Source organism: Siphateles boraxobius, unplaced genomic scaffold, assembly GCF_051911475.1.
Source record: "Siphateles boraxobius isolate OS27281-9 unplaced genomic scaffold, OSU_SipBor_1 29, whole genome shotgun sequence".
Taxonomy (NCBI): domain Eukaryota; kingdom Metazoa; phylum Chordata; class Actinopteri; order Cypriniformes; family Leuciscidae; genus Siphateles; species Siphateles boraxobius.
In genome coordinates, this window is record NW_027508908.1 from 10,272,501 (window position 1) to 10,293,047 (window position 20,547).

The window sequence follows — 20,547 nt, forward strand, 5'->3', positions numbered from 1 at the left end:
CAGAGCCATCTTAAAATGCCATCTCAATGCTTACATGTCTCACAAATGACAACTACACGTTTGTGCTCCTTGCACACGGGCCTGGTGCACTCTTCGATTGGCCCTCCTGCTGATGTCCTCTGGCCGGGTGGTGGCTGTGTTTTTTTTTTAAATTGTTACATTTATATAGCGCTTTGGTCTGAACTCTAAGTGCTTTACATGGAAGGGGGGAATCTCCTCAACCACCACCAATGTGCAGCATCCACCTGGATGATGCGACAGCAGCCATATTGCACCAGAACGCCCTCCACACACCGGCTTACTGGTGGTGAGGCTCCTCGACCATGTAGCTCCTTGATGAATAGCCGTCGTGCATTGGTCACACCACCCATGCAATCAGGGTGTTGTGCAGTAAAGTTGGTGTAGGCATTGAGGGTGACAACATCCAGCACATTGTAGTATTGGATAATTTCTGGTTTCTTAACACTGTTATCATCCACCCTTTTTTCATCATGCATGGTGCTCAGGAGGACAACTGCCTTTCCCTTCTTCGACACATAGCTTACCATGGTCATGTTACCATTGAATCCAAATTCTGGGCTATGCTTCTCCCTCAATCATGACAGGCGGTATGTCTGGCTTGTTCTAGGGAAGAGTCCACTGACAGACGTAAAGGGTGACCGATAGCATTGATTTATGACAACAAATAAAAATGACGAAATATGGAGATACAAGGTTTCCGCCCAACAGTGACCATATATACTTGTATATATAATAACGTTCTATTTCAACTTTTATTTTGTTGACCTATCTAACGTTAAATAGAATAGAATATGTCACATGAATATGTCACCAGAATATGGATATGTTTCTCTTTCTCACTATTTATGGATTTCAAGGTCAAGTTAACGTTAGCCTAAACGTTCAAATATTATATTCAGTTGGCTTTCTCAAAATATCAAATATTTTCCGTGACAAAAAAATTATAAAATAAGACTTACATGCATGAAATATACCAAAGCAGGGCGTGTTGAGTTGTGAAATGATTGAAATAACATAGGGAATGAATACGGGTCATTTTAGACCCATGTTGTGCATTAGAAGGGTAGTGACACAAAAACGATTTTTATTCGAAATGTAAGAAAGGAAAAATTAAAATAAGGATTTTTAATGACCTAAAACAAGTTAATTGAGGAATACCTGGAATACTGAATGATGAAATACATTTCTTGCAAAGATATAGAAAATTAAAACTCGGTCGGGTCGAACCATGTTGTGCATCAAAGGGTTAAGACCAGATCAGAATATTAGATCTTAAGGATTGTGTGACACTGAAGACTGGAGTAATGATGCTGAAAATTCAGATTTGCTGAATACACTAATATACTAAAATAGAAAACATTATTTTAAATTGTAATAATACAGTATTTCATAATATTGCTTTTTTTTACTTTATTTTTTATTTTTTTTAAATGCAGCCTTGGTGACCATATAAGGGACTTCTTTCAAGAACATTAAAAAGTCTTAATTATTCTAAATTTTTGACCGGTGGTGTATAAAGACACATATACACATTCAAAAACCAATACAGTCAAGTGTCAACATGTTCACCACCCACTAACAAACAGTGTTCATGACATAATAATGTACCCAAACACATTCAAACCCAGCCTCAGAACATAGAACAGCTCGAATGGCAATTTTGCATAGTTATCATTACAATAGTTATCTTGGGTATATACAGTATAAGAACTGAATTGATGTAAGATTTTTTCATCTATGTGAACATGTGTGAATGTGTCTTACTGTTAATGAAGTGAAGGTTAGACAGATTCCTCCAAACCCATTCATGGAGACAGCAATAAATATGAGAGCTGATAACACTGAGGGAAAACAGAAACAATGCTTATATTAATTATAAAACATTAAAAATACAGAATCACTAATTATAGACCTTTGAAATTATTTAGCAATAAATATATGTGTGTGTGTGTGTATTATTTCTATGGTATATGTTTTATGTGCATTATACGTTGGTTCTGAATGTTCATTTAACAATATAATAAGCATAAATAAGCATTACTACATACTGACCTTTTGGATCATAAGATGCGACTGCAATCAAAGCCATGGAGAATGCAAAACATGAACTACAAGAGTCATAAACAGAGAATTGGAGGAAGTGACCATGATGTAGGTTACAGGGCAAGAGTGATGGATAGTGATGGATCTTCATATATATCATTTCATGTTCACATGCAGCAGACGTGCTGCAGATGAACGCCTTCAAACTTAAAGTCAAGCCAACATTCAGCACTAGTTTTGAGGAACGTTTCAAGTTTTATACTGATAGCTGTATGTCTCTCACCTGCCAAACAATCTGATTGGCCGTGGCCCAAATTTGTCCATCAGGACACCTAGTGGAAGAGTGGCTGCGCTGATGATGAACGAGCCAATCGTAAAGCCCAGATTCAGAATCTCCTCCTGTTCAATACAGCTCAGCCAAACCGGCCGCTCCGTCAAACTCGAGTTAGTGTGACTCTCTGTGACATTTTCTAATAGTATCAGAGGAAGAAATAGAGTCAAATACTTTAAAGCTCTGAATGTTGCTGTTTCCTATACCTGCTTGTAACAACTCAGAGTAAGACTTTGCCTGTCAATGTGGACTTGTTCTAATCATGTACCTGAACACAGGTGTGAGTAGAAGCCCTCGTTCTTCAGCATGATAAGAAGGGAACCCCAACCCAACAATACGGCAGAGAAGAGCAGGTTTTCTAAGATTGACGTGACAGCCATCCACCAGCGCCTCCTGTAGGCCTGCGAGAGTGACGGGGCCATGGCACTGGAGAATGAAACAAACCACAACCACATGATTTCACAAGTTCACATTCTTTTAAAACAACAATTCAATACTGTACATTAAGAACAAGACTATCCTTAAGTGTTCGACATTTGAACACTTACTTTCATTACAACCTCATTTCCAGAAAAGTTCGATTTTGTAAAATGCAATAAAATCATTCTCTCATTCTCTTTAACCTTTATTTAACTGATAATACAAAGAAAAGATTTCCAATGTTTTCACTGGCCAGCCTAATTGTATTTTGTAAATACACCTTAAAAGATTATATGATCAATAAGTTATGATTTTATGAAGTATATGTTTTTACATTGCTTAAACTCATCAAAATAAGTTATGCTTTTTTATATAAGTTATACAAGATTCAATTCGTTTTTTAAAGTGTTTCAAGTAATTTAAGTTCAAATGACAAAAGTTGATTGTACTTAAAAATTTAAGGCAGCAACCTTTGCTTTTACAGTGCTAACAGTTTGCTAACCCTAACCCTGAAGGCAGTTTATGTCTCTGTACAATCCTGATATGCCTCCATCAGTTGTACCTTCACACACATGCAGGTCACCCACATGACATTTGCACGGATGCACTTCCATACCAAATCAGATGTATTCTTTTGTACCTGTTGCTGATGAAAGTTTGGATGGTCCCTTTTATTTTTGGGACTGAGAACTCAATATCGGTTTTTCCCTAAAACAAGCTGAAGCATGGACTCATCTGACCACACATTTCCACTGTGTTTTAGACCATCTGAGATGAGCTTGGGCCAAGAGAACTCGGCAGCATCTCTGCAAAGAACTGATATATAGCTTTCTCAGTGGGTAACAGAGATTCAAGTGGCATTTCTTGATGCAGACTGTTAAGTGGCAATGGTTTTCCAAAGTACTCCCGAGCACACATGGCTGTATTTAACACAGTAGCATAACGGTTTCTCATGCAGTGCCATCTGAGGGTTCAAAGGTCATATGCACATTCAACATGTTAGGTTTACTGCCTTGCCCTAAATGTACTGAGATTTCTTTGGATTCCCTGAATCTTTTCACAATATTATGTATGTTAGAGAGTGAAATACATAAATTCTTTGCAATCTTATTGAGAAATGTGATTTTTGGATTATTTGACAATTCTCAACAACCAGAGACTAAGACTTCACATATAAAAATACATAAAATCATCCCAAAACAATTCTTGATGTACTTATAATCAAACATCGTTCAACTACATAATTCTATATTGTGTCTACAACCTATATATGTGTCTATTATGCTTAGATCACATAAAAGTCATGTAATTGTTTTAACTGTTAGATGTTTGAATGAAAGTGTGTCTTGTTTCCTAAACTGTACCCTCTGTACTCTCTGCTAAAGCTGGAGAGTAAAGAGATCACATATAAAGCATGGTTTACGATGAGAGGTGAAGAAAAATGCCACTTCTCAAATAAAGACAGTGCCTAATTGGTCCGAACTCATTCAGGAGGCTGGACAAACATTGAGTTTAAAATCTTAGGACCCGAACAAAGCCTTAGAGTTTCGCTTGAGAAGATTCCAGAATGCATTAGTAGATTTACAGACGAGCATGCAGAAGCCATGATGGAGTAACCAGACGGACGAGTAACCACGTAGATGAGCAGACAAAAGAACCCAAATCAAGATCAGAAGAACATGGGTTAAACATCTTCATTCAAGCCATCTAACTACTCGTCTCACTTTTCTTTCTTTTTCTTAGTCTCGGTTCTAAGTTAAGTTTTGCTGCAAAGTTTCGGTTAAACGATTCGACTGCAAAGACTTTCCATCCATCCGCCAACACACCACGTGATTGGCCGCCCAAGACATCTTTCCAGACACAAGGAGACCGCCAGCCAATCAACGAACCCGGGAAACCCCTTTGACACCGACAAAAAGGATTCCCAAAAGGAACGCAAAAGACAAGCAAGACTCTAATTAGCTGAACTGGTGCTTTGGTATAAAATGTAATAACCCCACCTTAGAAACGACAGAAGGGATAAATGAACGATTGATGGTTTGTTCGGGTCATGTCTTATAAGTGCATATAGAAACTTGGGATTTCATTATCTCTTAATTTAAAACTCATTCTTTCCTCAGTCTCTTTTTTTCTCCAACTGTGTGTGTGTGTGTGTGTGCGTGTGTTTGTGTTAGATACTAGTTTATGTGTTAGAATAATCAATAAAGTCTTGTTTGTATTTTAAAGATACATGTTCTTGTGTTATGTACATACGAATTTAATGTCTTAAACTGCTGATCTAAGTTAACTTGCTAATAAAGAGTGTTTTCACTAGTTTGGATATTTATATCGGCTGTAGAGCTGATATATGGCCTATTCAAATGAACGCTGGACGAGTCATTTGCTCGGCCGTATAAGTGATTCTTTCAAGATTCCCTATAAATTAATTAATAAATCCTTTTGAGCTAAATTGACCTGTCTGACCCTTACACATGTCAGAATGTGAACTGAAGACCACAAATGTGAATTTAAGCAAGTATGAATAGACACCTATTTTGACACCAAGAACCAGCATTCATTGACTATTAAATGAGAAAATTGGTCACAAGACAGTTCATTCACTATTACTTGTCTGTGAACAGCATAAATGAGAAGAATTCGGGGGGGGGGAGGCGTAGCCCATGAGAAACTTGTAACTGTTACAAGTTCATGTCAGTACAGCACATTCTTGAACAGCACACGACTATCTCGCAAAATGAAATGGGAGACTGCGATTTAGGACGAAGTTCAAGTGTCTGTCTCCCAAATCATTGCAATATGCGAGCTGACATGGGATTTATATCTGTTTATGTTCTGAATCTGAACTCAGCTTTTTGTACTTGTCCTCATCACATGGATAAAAGAGGCTGAAGTATTTTTTTATCCATCGAGCACATGTCAACACACCCCCTGACCTGTTGACACCAGAAATAGTCACAGACCTTTATGGCACACCATGAGCATCTTATCTGATTTCACCAACACATAGAATAATCATTTCTGTAACACTCATATGAACTTAGATCCTGTTGCACAATATATCCAAACCAGATCATTACCATTATCATGAGCATTATTTTAACAGTAATGTGTTATAAATTTATAAATCTGATAATATACAAGTCTAAATGTAAACAACAACAAAAATATATTTATTGAAGAATAGAAGACAGTCAATTTAATAAATGATGATCTGTTTATGTACAAATGTTTATTCAGCGTATTAATATATCCCCTCCACTCTGTTCCATTCACACAGAAAACGCATTTGTTCTCTGTTAAGAGTCAATACCTTTTAAAATAACTTAAGCATGCACATTTTACTGATATACAGCACATATACAGACAAAAAGTAGCATTTTCAATTGTTTTAAAAGGAAATTCTGAGTCAGAAGTAAATTCTGAACAAGTTAATTGATGCCACAACTTGTATTTCTTTATATATTTTTGACATGAAACACCACAAATATGTTGCAGAACCAAGCAGTGATTCCTGCTCCGCTTTACATAAAGTGTGACCTGTTTAGTCTGATTCAAACCATTTGTATGAGACAGTTGCTGAATTTGGAACAAACTCAGGAGTTACCAGGTTGAATCAGTCTGACTGAACTGAATGAACACACCGAATCTATCAACTGAATCAAATTATGACTGCTTACTGTTGATGAGAAGCACGACTTATCTGTATTCTTGTTGTAATTTATAGTCTTGACCTTGAATACAAATAATTTATTTCCCTGGTGCACACTGTAAAAGGGTTTCTCAGATTTTCCATGCTTGCTCTGGATTAGGCTACTAAAAATATAAAATGTTCTTTTAGAACAATGATTTAACAGGACAGCAATACTACTAACTAAAATATATGATAAACTCTGTATTTGCTAACAAAATGCTTACGTTCACCCAAAAAACTTTTTAATTCTTTGCGAATGGATGAATATTTTTTTCTCTCATCTCATATTTTTTCCATCACAATGTCCCTTTAGGGGCTCCGTACAAAAGTGTTTTCCTAACTAACAATTAAAAAGTTTAACTTGTCCAACCCCAGCTACCAGGTATTGTTCTCAGGACTTAACGTTCTGTCAAGGTTCTCTCAAAGTTACGAACAACAAACATTCTTCCAGTAATGCTATTAGAATGTTCGTTGAAAGGAATGTTTTATGTTCCCATAATGTTTACATATTGATAAAATGGACTGTTACCTTAACGCTTGCATAACCAAGAAAAAAATTGACGTTTTGAACTTTCAAAGAACGGTCAGAAATATTTTTTTCATAGCTTAATACAGTATGAACATAACAAAACATTACTTTTGTTAGCTGGGGCGATTTATGAAGAAATGCTTCCACTCAAGAAGACAAGACGAACTGAGTCTCAAAAGGTCAAAAGCAGCCTTCCAAATTAATGCCGCCCAACTCTCTCTCTCTCTCTCTCTCTCTCTCTCTCTCTCTCTCTCTCTCTCACACACACACACACACACACACGCACGCACGCACGCACACACCCATACACTTTGGGTTTCCATGTTTTATGGGGACTTTCATTGACAATGTTTTCATACTGTACAATCTGGATATTCTATCCCCTTAACACAACCATCACAGAAAACTTTCTGTATTTTTACATTTTCAAAAAAACAGTCTACTGTGATTTGTAAGAACTTTTCCTCATGGGGACCAAAATCTCCGCACAAGATCAAATATTTCTGGTATTGCCATCATTGTGGGGACATTTTGTCCCCATAACGTAGGGTTCACCAAGACAGGACCACATACCCACACACGCGCGCGCGCGCAAACAGCTGTTTCCTTCACACTGGCTGCAGTGTCTACTGCGTGCTCAGCAGCTCACGGGAAGAAGTGCCGCGTGCGCACTTCAATTTCCTAAAGGAAAAAACACCGCGCGCACTTGAGATTGCCTATATCAATTGTAAAAAGTCATAATTAATAAACTATAGCCTATTGTATTGTTCATTATTGCATTGGACTGTGCAATTTGACATGATATTTTAAATAAATGTCAAAAATGAGAATAAGCACGACCCTCAACACAATCTGATTACATATACAATTTCAAATGCACAATTCAAGATAATAATAAAAAACAAAGAGCTAAAGCAGTCAATTTAGTTTCTTATGCAAAGTTTTCGTATGCCACAAAAGTATAGGCTACACACACCTTAGAAAATTAACTGATAACGAGAAAATAAACATGCCGGCTATTTAGCCTACAAATCCTTTTTTTATTTTTATGTTTTGCAAAAACTGAGAATTGATTTATCAACTTGACTCTTAAAACAAGTTTCCAAAATCTTGGAAGCATGGAGAGAGTAAACTTACCACTGTGTTATGTACTGTTATTTATAGCAATGGCATGTGTCTGGTTTTCCTCAGTGTTGGTATCCTTTCCGAAGCGTGGTGCTATAATTGTGCGTTTTTCTGTTCGTGCACTCCAGCTTTGCACGTTTGTACAAACAAAAAAGGATATGTAAAGTTTCTTATGCTCTTTCTCTCTCCCTGCTCTTTTTGTCTATAAATGGCTCCGGCATTGACCCTCCTCCCAACCTTTCCAAACGAAAACTCAATTTATGGATGTTTCCGAGAGAGCACACAAGACTAATTGTTAGTATAGAAGCCTGATCATTCGCAGTGTCAGCGGCGCCCTCGTGTGGCCTAGCTTGACAGACGAAACTTTATTTACACTTTTTCTGAATTGCTAAAACACATTTCTTGAAAACATCACTCAATTTCAAACCACATTCACAGAACCTCTGACTCTTCTGGCAAAACAATTGCCTCAAAACCATTTTATCTGTGCTCAAAATCAAACAATGCTCTCAGATACACACAGCGAGTCAAAATTATAAACACTACAGACAATTCATTAGACACTACATCAAAAAATAGAGAACACAGAATCCAAAGCATGCAGTTACAGAAAACAAAGTAGCCTAAACTAATTTTGCAATTATGTAAAAAAGTATAGTAATGAAAACAGTAGTAAGCAGAATAAATTGTATACTATATTCACTGCAAGTATAGTATTGAACTGAATATTGAATACTAGGCCTAGCGAATGTCTGTATATTCACCATGCATACTGTGAAAATACAGTGACCCAACTACAAAAGCCAAAAAGGTTACAGTAAAAAAACTCTAAATGAAAAGCATGCTACAGTAAAGTAAACTCAGAAGAGTTGTGCAACTGCAAAAATAAAGTCAGTGAGAGAGATTTTATTCTGCTTCAGCATCATGTCTTCATGTTGGTCCGGTTGGAGGAGTTTCTCCACATCACAGACAATGTCATCTCTGCAGGCAAAGGGAAAAACCCTCAAGCCAGATTCAGCCTTGACAACATTCTCCACACCTTGCTCTTCCTCGTCATCAGCCTTTTCCTGCTTGTTTACATCCTCTTTCTCATCCTCTTCCTACTCTTCCTCTTATATTGTTTCCATCCATTGTTGGTATCAATTTTCAGTTTACAAAAACATCTTCTGATGCACAACCTTGGACACATCAGTGTTGTTTCCAGGAGTCACTGGGTGTTTCGGGTCTTACAACAGACACCCTCGTCCAGGCGACCCTACCGAGGCTGATCAGACCCCGGCCTGTGTCCAAGTGACATTATACTGCCCCCGCTGCTCTCCCCTCTTTAACCAGAGCCCTCTGGATGCTTTTTCTGCTGCCTCCACGTTGTTGCCTATGGCTCTTCTTCGGTTAGCCCCTGTTATGCCCAGCGTACTGTAGGCCTTGCTCAGGGAGTAACTAGCAAATCCCCTACTACCCACCTCTACTGGCATACACCTGGTCCTCCAGCCGTTCTTCCGACAATCATCCACCAGTTCTTGGTATTTCTCCCCTTTTCTCTCTTGAGCTTCCTCTATCCTCTCTTCCCATGGCACAGTCAGCTCTAACAAGATCAGGGCCCATATTCTTAAAGCTTCTAAGAATCCTTTCAGAAAACTCTTAATTTAGCTTAAAAACGTCTATGTAGGAGTCTTAGCTTACGAGCGATTCAACACTGATCTGAGAGCAACTCTGAGCAAGGAAAAGACAAAAACTTTCATCTTAGTGAGGAGGCGGGGCTGACCCCATTGCTATGTATGACACAATCTTTTGAAGACTGTGATTGGTTGGTTGTCCAAAAAAGGAAAAAAAAGAGTGATTTTAAGTATAGGGTCTATTCTAAGCCTTCGCTTTGAATTACATGCGTAATTTTTCCTATTTTACCGTTCACACACACACACACACACACACACACACACACATTATATATATATATATATATATATATATATATATATATATATATGTATATAGATCTTTTTATTTTATTTACCATTCTGTTAATTTCCTATAAGGTATTTGATTGGCTTAGAATGATAAAAAAAAACGTTCCACTCTTTCCAATTACACTGATTGCTGGCATGTCTATTTAAGTGGTGGTTAGAATGTTGGTTTTAATGTAGCAAACATGGAATCAAAAACAAGAAGGACGAGAAAGCCCAACTGGATAGAGGATCAGTCTTTACTGTTAGCCCAGTTAGTGGATGAACACAAGGATTACCGTGAGGGCTTCCCCGCTGAGGCAATCTCCACCACGTCCCGAACCTTCTCGGTTGGACGATTGGTACCATTCTTTCCGTAAGTGCATGAGGAGCTTACTAGGACGTGGAACGGCGCCGTATAGTGCCAGAAGCTGTCCTAGTGGCTCCTCCCCTCTCAACACCCTCAGCGGCAGGGCGGCTAAGGGGTATGTGGATGTCCCCCCGGTGCAGCGTGCCGTCCCTTTGCAATTGTGTCCGGCGTCCGCTTCCTCCTGGCGGGGCAATCTCCTGGAGCTCCGTGTGGCAACCGACCTCGCTTTCCGAGCGACGAAGGAAACTGCATGTTCATTCGGTCAAGCGATGTCCACCTTGGTGGTCCAGGAACGTCACCTCTGGCTCAACCTGGCAGATATGAGGGACACCGAAAAATATTGGTTCCTGGATGCCCCTCTTTCCCAGGTTGGGTTATTCGGCGACGCGGTTGAGAGCTTTGCCCAACAGTTCTCGGCCGCCCAGAAGCAGACGGAGGCCGTCCGACACATCCTGCTGTTCCCACCCGTCCGCAGGCCGCAGACCCTCCGTCCGCTCGTCGCCGAGGCCGACCTCCTGCGGCGTCCTCCGCTCCCGCTAAGCTTCAGCAGCAGCAGCCAACATCCAGGCCTCAGCGTGGAGCAGGCTGCAGAAAGTCGACCACGCCCGTCCAGGCCGCTGCCAAACCAGGAGGCAAGCGCTGATGCAAACGACCCTGACACGGGCGACCCAGAGGTGGATCAAATTGCTCTTCAGGAGGTGGTAAAGGCACCGCTCCTTCCCCCGGTGGAGGGCCGGGTGGAGAATCCTTTGTTTCCTTTTCTTTTTGTTCCACCCACATTTTCAACAAAAGAGCAATTTCTGAAACCTCTGGGCCCAAGAGGGCGCGCTTGGCAGCCGACGATGCTATGCCTTGTCAGCCTCAAAACCCCCTCTTCCATCGCCAGCGAGCAGCAGTGGCTGTGTTCCGGACGCACTGACACCTCCGCACACTCACTCTGCCCTTCGGCGGAAACAGGTACGTGTTGCACCACACACTTAGACCCCACTCCGGGCCGCTATGCTGTCCGAGTCAGGTCGATGCATTCCACTGCGCTGCCCCGGGTACGTCTGTGGTGCCGTTGGTCCCGCTTGCGCGGTGTCTGGGAGCCTGGCTAGCGCTTCCCAGCCCGTCTCGCTGGCTCATCCGTACTGTCAGACTCGGCTATGCGATTCAGTTCGCCCGGCGTCCCCCTGTGTTCAGGGGCATTCTGTTCACCCGTGTTCTGGTGGACAGTGCCCCTGTGCTCAGAGCAGAGATCGCAGTCCTACTGGCGAAGAACGCGATCGAGCCGGTCCCTCCAGCCTATATGAAGACCAGCTTCTACAGCCCGTACTTCATAGTACCCAAGATAGGCGGTGGGTTACGGCCAATCTTGGACCTGCATGTCCTGAACCGGTCCCTTCACAGGCTGCCGTTCAAGATGCTTACGCAGAAACGCATTTTCAAATGCATCCGTCCCCAAGATTGGTTTTCAGCGATCGACCTGAAGGACGCGTACTTTCATGCTTCGATTCTCCATCAACACAGACCGTTTCTTCGCTTTGCGTTCGAGGGACGGGTATGTCAGTACATAGTCTTACCCTTCGGGCTGGCCCTGTCTCCCTGTGTCTTCACGAAAGTCGCGGAGGCGGCCATTGCTCCCATGTGCGAGCCTGGTGTTTGCATTCTCAACCACCTCGACGACTGGCTTATTCTCGCCCAGTCGAGAGAGCAGTTGTGCGAAAACAGGGACATGGTGCTCAATCACCTCAGCCACCTAGGGCTTCAGGTCAACTGGGAAAAGAGCAAACTCACCCCCGGGCAGAGGATCTCTTTTCTCGGTATGGAGTTGGACTCGATCAACATGACAGCGCGCCTCACAGAGGCCCGCGTCCAGTCAGTGTTGAACTGCGTCAGCATGCTCAGACGCAGAGCAGCAGCACCACTGAAACTGTTTCAGAGGCTTCTGGAGCATATGGCATCTGCAGCCGCGGTCACGCCGCTCGGATTGCTTCATATGAGGCCGCTCCAACACTGGCTCCACGATCGAGTCCCGAGATGGGCGTGGCAGAGCGGCTTGTGCCGGGTCCATGTGACTCCGCACTGCCGCCAAACTCTCAGCTTGTGGTCAGGCCCTTCGTTCCTGTGGGCAGGTGTTCCCCTAGAACAAGTGTCCAGGCACTCTGTGGTAACCACGGATGCCTCTGCCAACGGCTGGGGGGCCACGTACAACGAGCAATAAGCGTCAGGTCTGTGGAGGAAGGCCTCAACTGCATTGGCACATCAACTACCTCGAGTTGTTAGCAGTACATCTTGCGCTGGGGCGCTTCAAAACGCCACTACTAGGCAAGCATGTACTGGTCCGTACGGACAGCACTGCGACCGTTGCGTACATCAACCATAAAGGTGGTCTACGCTCCCACCGCATGTCACAACTCGCCCGCCATCTCCTCCTTTGGAGTCAGAAGCATCTGAGGTTGCTTCGTGCCGTTTATATTACGGGCCTGCTCAACCGTGCAGCCGACGAGCTCCATCCCCAGGTGGTCCAGCTGATTTTCAGGCGCTTTGGGAGTACGCAAGTATGCGTTTCCCCCAGTGAGCCCTCTTGCACAGACCTTGTGCAAGGTCAGGGAGGACGAGGAGCAGGTCTTGTTAGTTGCGCCGTATTGGCCCAACCGGACCTGGTTCCCGGAACTAGTGCTCCTCGCGACAGCCCCTCCCTGGCCCATTCCTCTGAGAGAGGACCTGCTCTCTCAGAGACGGAGCACCCTATGGCACCCGCGTCCAGACCTCTAGAAACTCCATGTCTGGTCCCTGGACGGGACGCGGAGGTTCTAGGTGACCTACCCCCGGCGGTAGTTGACACCATCACTTCCGCTAGAGCTCCCTCTACGAGGCACCTCTATGCGTTGAAGTGGAACCTGTTCGTTGACTGGTGCTCTTCTCACGAGGAGAACCCCTCTAACTTGCTCGGTCAGAGCTGTGCTTTCCTTCCTGCAACATGGGCTGGAGCGACGGCAGTCTCCCTCCACCCTTAAAGTGTATGTTGCTGCGATTGCCGCACATCACGATGCAGTTGAAGGTAAGTCATTGCGAAAGCACGACCTGATCGTCAGGTTCCTGAGGGGGGCCAAGAGACTAAATCCCCCTCGCCCACTCTCTATACCCTCTTTGGATTTGTCTCTTGTCCTTTCGGCACTACAGAGATCACCCTTTGAGCCTTTGCAGTCAGCAGAGTTAAAAATTCTGTCCTGTAAAACAGTTCTCCCAGTTGCATTGGCCTCTATCAAGAGGGTAGGGGACCTCCATGCATTTTCGGACGACGAATCGTGCCTGGAATTCGGCCTGGCTAACTCTCACGTAAGGTTTCATAGCCTACGTGTTGAGCCGGTATCTTCCTGTGTGCTCACTTCAACCAGCCGGTAAAACCGAAGTTCCCGCTCTTGTGTCGGCTTGCTGCGCCACTCCCCTCCACATGGAGCGGATACGTGTGCTTCTTTGCTCCAGTCGAGTTCCCCACTCAGGCGAACCCTGTAGAGTTCCTCTGCACCCCTTCGGCAGTCAGACGTTGCGGAGCGTCTGACGCCAGGCCTAGTGCTCGTCTGCTTGTGTAACTTGTGCTAGGCCGGGTTCCATATGTGATGATCCCTGCGGCGATCCCATATGCGTATTCTTCCACGATCAGCTACCTGCGGTGAGCCCGTGTCTTTCCCTTGGCAGAGTCCGCTCTGCTGTCACTGCCTGGTGTTGCCTCCCCCTTCTCAGGCTGGAGCCACCCCAGTGACATTCCATATGTTGCACTGCCCTCCGGCCAGTCCATATGTGTATTCTCCACATGTTATATCCCTACATGAAATTAACTGTGACACAATAAGAGGTGCTGAAAGTGCTGTAATTGTTTGTGTGATCACTCTGCTTACAAAAGGTTGTGACAGACCTAAATCATCACTGCTGCATTGTTGCCTTTTCCCAGTTGCCAAATATCTTAATGTAGTGATTACTTTCATTTCTGGCGCTATGGCATTTCTGTGCTGTGTCTCTAATAAGATGTCAGCGTGTCTCTATATGATCGGTCACAAACATGATCCCTGCACATTTAATTTGTAGTGTCTTATTAACTCACTGTCATCCATTGTCTGCGACACATTTCTTCTCCCTCTTCGCCTTTCTGCCATTTTCTCCTCTGCTAAAGAAACTCTTAAGCCTCTTAAATGTCCTTGTCCGTACTCCAAACAATTTTGACCTTAAGACCTCTTTTCAGGGTTAAGATGCTTTCTGAATTACTTTTTTCTTTACTAGGATTTTTATTCAATTTTAAGGGTAAAAGCCCACATTTCTAAGAATTTTCTTAGAATTTTGTCACCAGGAGCTATTCTTTGCACAAAGATTTTATATAAATACGGGCCCAGATGTTTTGTGGCCTCAGAGACCAAGATTATGTCAGGTCTCAATTTGGACTGGGTGATGTGTGTTGGGATTTTCCGTTGCCTTTCCAGGTCAACTGTCATCACCCAGTCTTGGGCCATGGAGAGCAAACCTACAGAGCAGTTTTTCAATGTTTTCTCTGGCTTTTGTCCTTCCTTGATGAAGTAAATGGCCTTGGCTGTAGCTTGGGTATATCGGCTGTCCTTGATCCCCTTGCTGATTGCCTCAGCGATGGATTTGAGGACCTGGTCGTGCCTCCATCAATACCGGCCCTCACCCAGCGCCTTGGAGCGGCTGCGTTCTAATGTCCCTAATTTGGAACAAAGAGGTGCGGGTGTTTCTATTTTGCCCCATGTGCACAGATTGGATGGACTTGGGAGGATGTCATAGACCCCCTGAATCAAGAACTTCATTCTCTGGGGGTTCCACTTCCAGATTTCCTTCCAGGTGACACTCCGCTCCATAGCCTGCTCCCACTTCGTCCAGGCGCCTTGCTGCCGCATGGCCACTGCTCTGCTGGTTCGCTCTTCCTTGACTGAAGCTCAAACCTCCTCCTGCACCAGCCTCTGCCTCTCCTTTCCGCTGGCAGAGTCATATCGGGTCGCTGTTAGACTCCCAAGTCCGGCTCTGCCTTGCGCCACTGTTACAAGGTTAGCCTTGTGCTTCAGGCGCGTCTCTGCCTGCTGGACTGCCTCGGCTGCCCTCCACTTCCTCCCTGTCCTCACAACAATCCCTGCGCGGGACATTTTGGCATCTCTGGATCCAGAGTACTGCAGGTGTTCCCGTGTCCGTGCAACTATGAACTCCTCCCTGACTGAGCTAAAAGGGAGCCTGAGCTTTTTGGTGTTCCCATATAGCCAGATGTTACTTAGGCTACGCGGCAGGCCCAGCCATCTTCGTAGATAGCTGCTCACCTTCTGCTCAAAACGTTCCACCACTGTCATAGGGACCTCATAGATAAGCAGAGGCCAGAGGATTCTTGGGAGGATTCCATGCTGGTAGACCCAGGCCTTGAATCTTCCAGGGAGCCCAGACTTATCCACTGTTCTCTGCCATCCCTCCAGGTCAGCACCGGTTGCCTTGATTGAGTCTCTGTCATTCAGGCTGCAGTTAAAGACCTTCCCAAGGCTCTTCATTGGTCTCTCAGTGACTGATGGGATCTGGTGTTCTCCCAGCCTGAAACAGAATTTGTCTGTAACCTTCCCCTTCTTTAGGAGAGACCAACATTCAAAATTCAGTGCAACGTTTTGAGTAAATGTTGGCACTCTGAACTGACTTGTATTATGTACAGTTGATTTGGTCACATCATTAGAAATAAGTGAGAACAACTTTGAGTCGTTGTGTGTAAACGATGACAACTGTGCTGCAGTCGTGTTTAAGTTTTGCTTGCCTGTGTGTAGCATTTTGAAACATAAGTGCATCACAGTGCAAAATGTGTTTAAGTGAGTGAGAATGTGTTTAGAGTTTTGAAAAAAGAGTGCATGCGATTTGCAAACAGTACCTGAACTTGTTTAATGTTTTACAGGAAGAGTAATTTATTTGACAAATTGGTTTAGGCTATTGAGAATTTTCAGAGAATGGGGTTTAGTGTTTTAGCACTAGTTTAACACAGTCAATGGAGAGACAGCTCTCAGGCGTTAAATATAATAGGGCTAAGCAGGATACAACGCGGGGCTAGATGTAACACGTTTTAAATATTTTCACACATACCAGCATGACCAAACTTAGTGTATTTATAGTTGTCATATCAACACTATGCCTTTATAAAGAGAAAAAATTTAAAAAATCGTTTGAAGATATCGCTGAACATGTAGGCCTATTTACAGTTTTTCTTGATTGCTTAAACACTATAACCTAGGGTGACCAGATTTCTCGGAGTGGAATACGGGACAGATACAGAACGCATGCGTATAGAGGGAATGCACGCGACGTCACCGTTGGCCGGAGTGACTGCAGTTACGCCCACAAGTGGCAAAAAGACTGAGCGGCAGCATTGGTTTTCAGTGTGAATGATGCGGAAAAACACACAAAACGCGTCTAAAACGGGAAAGAGCTTTGAGACTGACTGTACAACTAGATTTGACAAGAAATATGAGGAATATTTTTACAGACTACCTAAAGCTACAGAACAGAGAAGCAAATAGATAGTTTAAATAGTTTAAACTGATAATCGTTTGTTTTACTTGCGTTTTCGCAGTTTCCCCTATTAAATCCAGTCACGCAGCTGCTCTTCTGCCACTCAGTCCGGCTGAGGGGGCGTTTTCCGGCGGGCAAGTGACGTTAATGCATTCCCTCTATTAATGCGTCTTACATGCGCTTCATTAGGCACACTAGCACACACACACAAGGTCTCTCCCTCTCTGTCATGCGCGTGCTACACGGTTTGAACGTAACATATATATTCACTTAGCCTTTCGGAAACGAAACCTATTATATATAATATATATATATATATTTATATATATATATATATATATATATATATATATATATATATATATATATTAACGATGAAATAAGGGACAAAACATGATTTTTTCAGAATAAGTCGGGACACTAAAATTAGAGTGGAAATATGGGGCTGTCCCGGGAAAAACGGGACGTCTGGTCAGGTCACCCTACTTTAACCAGACTTTTGAACAAAAATTTCAAAACCATAACGACATTTATCAAAAAGCACACCCATTTCCCTAAACTATGAACACTATTCCCCTGTTTTGACACATAAGTCAGATTTGTTGAACTGTCACTGCAAAACTCTACACACAAATCCCTTAACTTCTCATTGCCTACACCATGTTGTCATTTAGAAAGCACTAGCATTCAATATTGTTCACTCAAGTCAGCGCAGCTTTAGCTCAGTTAGCACACAATTAACCAAGTAGAAACACTTAAGAGTCAAAATTGATCACACACCAATCAGAACCTTCAATAGATAGATAAAAGGGTCAGAGTCAGTTCATTCAGTTTTGGAACAATGGATCTAGAAAGACATGAAGGAAGAGGTCGAGGAGGAGGAGGAGGAGGAGGGAAGACGAGTATAGATGGGAGTGGAGGAAGAGGTGAAGGAAGAGGAGGAGGAGGAAAGTGAAGGGCAAGGCCAAAGAGACAAGCATTGTCACTCTAGTGGCCCATGTCTTTGTCCATGGTATGACTATGAGGGAGGCTGGGCAACGAGTACAGCCAAACTTGAGTCGCTTCACCGTCGCCTCGATCATAAGAACCTTCATGGAGAAAAACAAGTAGATGTACTTTAGACTGCTCTTTACTGTAACTGTGCTGTTACAACACATACATGTACTGTAGCTATTGCAACATAGCAAGCAACATAACTTACCAGTTTTGGAAATGTTGTTTTGAATTTATTGCACCAGTGTGTAAGACTATGTTGTAGTGTGTGTGTGTTTGTGAGGGCTTGTGTGTGATGTCTGAGGGCAAAGTTTGGTTTTTCAGCAAGAGTGAATGGTTTTTCATTTTGACCTGAAAATAGGATGTTTGGGGAATTGGGCGAGACGTTATGGATTTGTTTTTACTGTTTTGAGAATATGATGCATAGTTTCAAAAAATGCGTTTAAGCAATCGAGAAAGACTGTAACCATTGCAAAAGTAAATTTCATACTTAAGTTTTTTCATCTTAGTTTTTAGTGTTTATAACATTGAGACAAATCTGCTATTATTTTAATCTCCAATTTGTTGTTTAGCAGTTGATATAGTTCTTTAATGCTGATCTAACCAGCAGAAGACACTGGCTGGATTTAAATTCCAGTTGCGCAGATGGAGAACGTTGTAACACTGCATTACAATGTGCCCCTATTTATGGAAGCATGATTAAAAAAATATATATTTTTAAATTATTGGTGACGCTATTGATTGGGCAGGATTGTGCTGCTTTAGACCAGTTTATTCGAGAATGTAAGTATGGAAGCATATGGGGAGCAATGTTCAATTTGAAATGTAATATGCAAAATGACAATGCAATATGTAAAATGGCAATGCATTTCTGTATTTAAATTTACATTTTCCATTACATTTGTGCAACGCTGGTGCAAAATGAAAATGTAAAAAATCAATTAGGCTACATAATTTACATTTGCCATTTCATATACTAGTTTTAATATGTCAATTGAATACATATTTTAACGCTTTATAAGTTGTATTAAAATGTATTACAGAAATTATTAGATACATGTTCAAGCAAAAACTGGAGCAAAATTGTCATTTAAATGTTAATTTTCTTAATTGCATCTACACTCACAGCCAAGACACTTGCGATTGCGCTTTCATTAAATGTTCCGCAATGAATGTAGCAAAAATCAATGTACAAATTAAAAATGCATCCCGAGCCGATCCGTTCCCGCCCTGTCAATCACTACATAAAGTAGACATTTAATTACGGGCGATGACGTCATTCACACCTGTACGCCGGTAAACGACTCGGTTACTAACGTAACCTCGGTTCCCTGAGAGGAGGGAACGAGTATTGCGTAATGCTTACGCTATGGGAAAACTCCTTTTCTCGAGAAATATTGAAGTCTTTATGTAAAACGCATTGCAGCTGCACAGCATACAGCAATGAGCGAGGCAGCTCGGTCATTGGCTGTGCTGCGGCAACTTGCACGAACCAATGACGGGGCGACTCTGAACCCGCTTCCAATGAGCGTGCTTCGCGTCCACGCACGTCAGAGCTCGCCAAGATGGGCGTGGCCAAGGGCTATATATTGGGCGCCCCGTCGTCTGAGTTCTTTAGGTTCAATCGACTGAAGCAAATTGACCAAGCACAAGCACGGCAGATTACGCAATACTCGTTCCCTCCTCTCAGGGAACCGAGGTTACGTTAGTAACCGAGTCGTTCCCTTTCGAGAGATCTCTCCTATTGCGTAATGCTTACGCTATGGGAACGCCATGTAAAACGCCGTGCGTGCTGACTTCGCTTCTATTAAGCCGGAGGCCGGTGCCTGAGCTTTTGAGCGAAGTAATTATCCAACGAGCCAGCCGAAGGCGGGCTTTATAAAGGGACAACGTGGAACGGCCCAAAGGGCGTCCAAAGACACACACAAGCACATTTTTATGTACTGTCATGTATGAAAAATCCTCCACATCAGATGCAAAGATGTGATTCTATGAGGGAGGAGACAATGCTCAGCATGTACACACCCCAGCCTATGCATAGTTAGACCGACAGTATGTTAGAGTGCAATGAGGGGACCTGTAGGTTATAAAACCTGATAAATGTGGACGGTGAGGCCCAGCCTGCAGCCGCACAAATATCTTGAATGGGTATCCCACTCGACCACGCCCAGGAGGAGGCCATGCCTCTCGTAGAGTGAGCTCTGATGCCCAAGGGGCACTGAAGGCCCTTGGCTTCATAAGCCAGCGCTATAGCATCAACTATCCAGCGCGATATTCTTTGCTTTGACACAGCCAGACCCTTAGTGCGGCCGCCAAAGCATACGAACAACTGCTCTGTCTGTCTGAACAGGGCAGAACGTTCCAAATATACTCTGAGTGCCCTGACCGGGCAGAGTAAATTAGCGTCACTTTCGTCTGCTGGGGACGATAGCGCGGCCAAAGATATCACCTGTGCTCTGAAAGGAGTAGAGAGCACTTTAGGAATATACCCGTGTCTTGGCCTGAGGACAACCCTGTTGTCGTTAGGTCCAAACTCCAGGCAGGTAGCGCTTGATGACAGCG

General features: G+C 43.1%; 1 protein-coding gene and 1 pseudogene across 1 annotated transcript in view; both read right to left on the reverse strand.

The window, feature by feature from the left end:
- slc43a1b (solute carrier family 43 member 1b) overlaps positions 1 to 8,486 on the reverse strand; it is a 17,153-nt gene extending 8,667 nt beyond the window's left edge. The window contains exons 1-5 of the mRNA XM_077246489.1: positions 8,173 to 8,486; positions 2,664 to 2,821; positions 2,348 to 2,534; positions 2,074 to 2,129; positions 1,786 to 1,862 (exon numbers count right to left, since the gene is read on the reverse strand). Of these exons, the coding sequence (XP_077102604.1) occupies positions 1,786 to 1,862; positions 2,074 to 2,129; positions 2,348 to 2,534; positions 2,664 to 2,817 (474 nt within the window). The 5' untranslated portion in view covers positions 2,818 to 2,821; positions 8,173 to 8,486. The remainder of the gene's footprint in view (positions 1 to 1,785; positions 1,863 to 2,073; positions 2,130 to 2,347; positions 2,535 to 2,663; positions 2,822 to 8,172) is intronic.
- A 942-nt stretch (positions 8,487 to 9,428) lies between these two features.
- Positions 9,429 to 15,992, reverse strand: LOC143754033 (uncharacterized; annotated as a pseudogene).
- Positions 15,993 to 20,547: the final 4,555 nt, after the last annotated feature.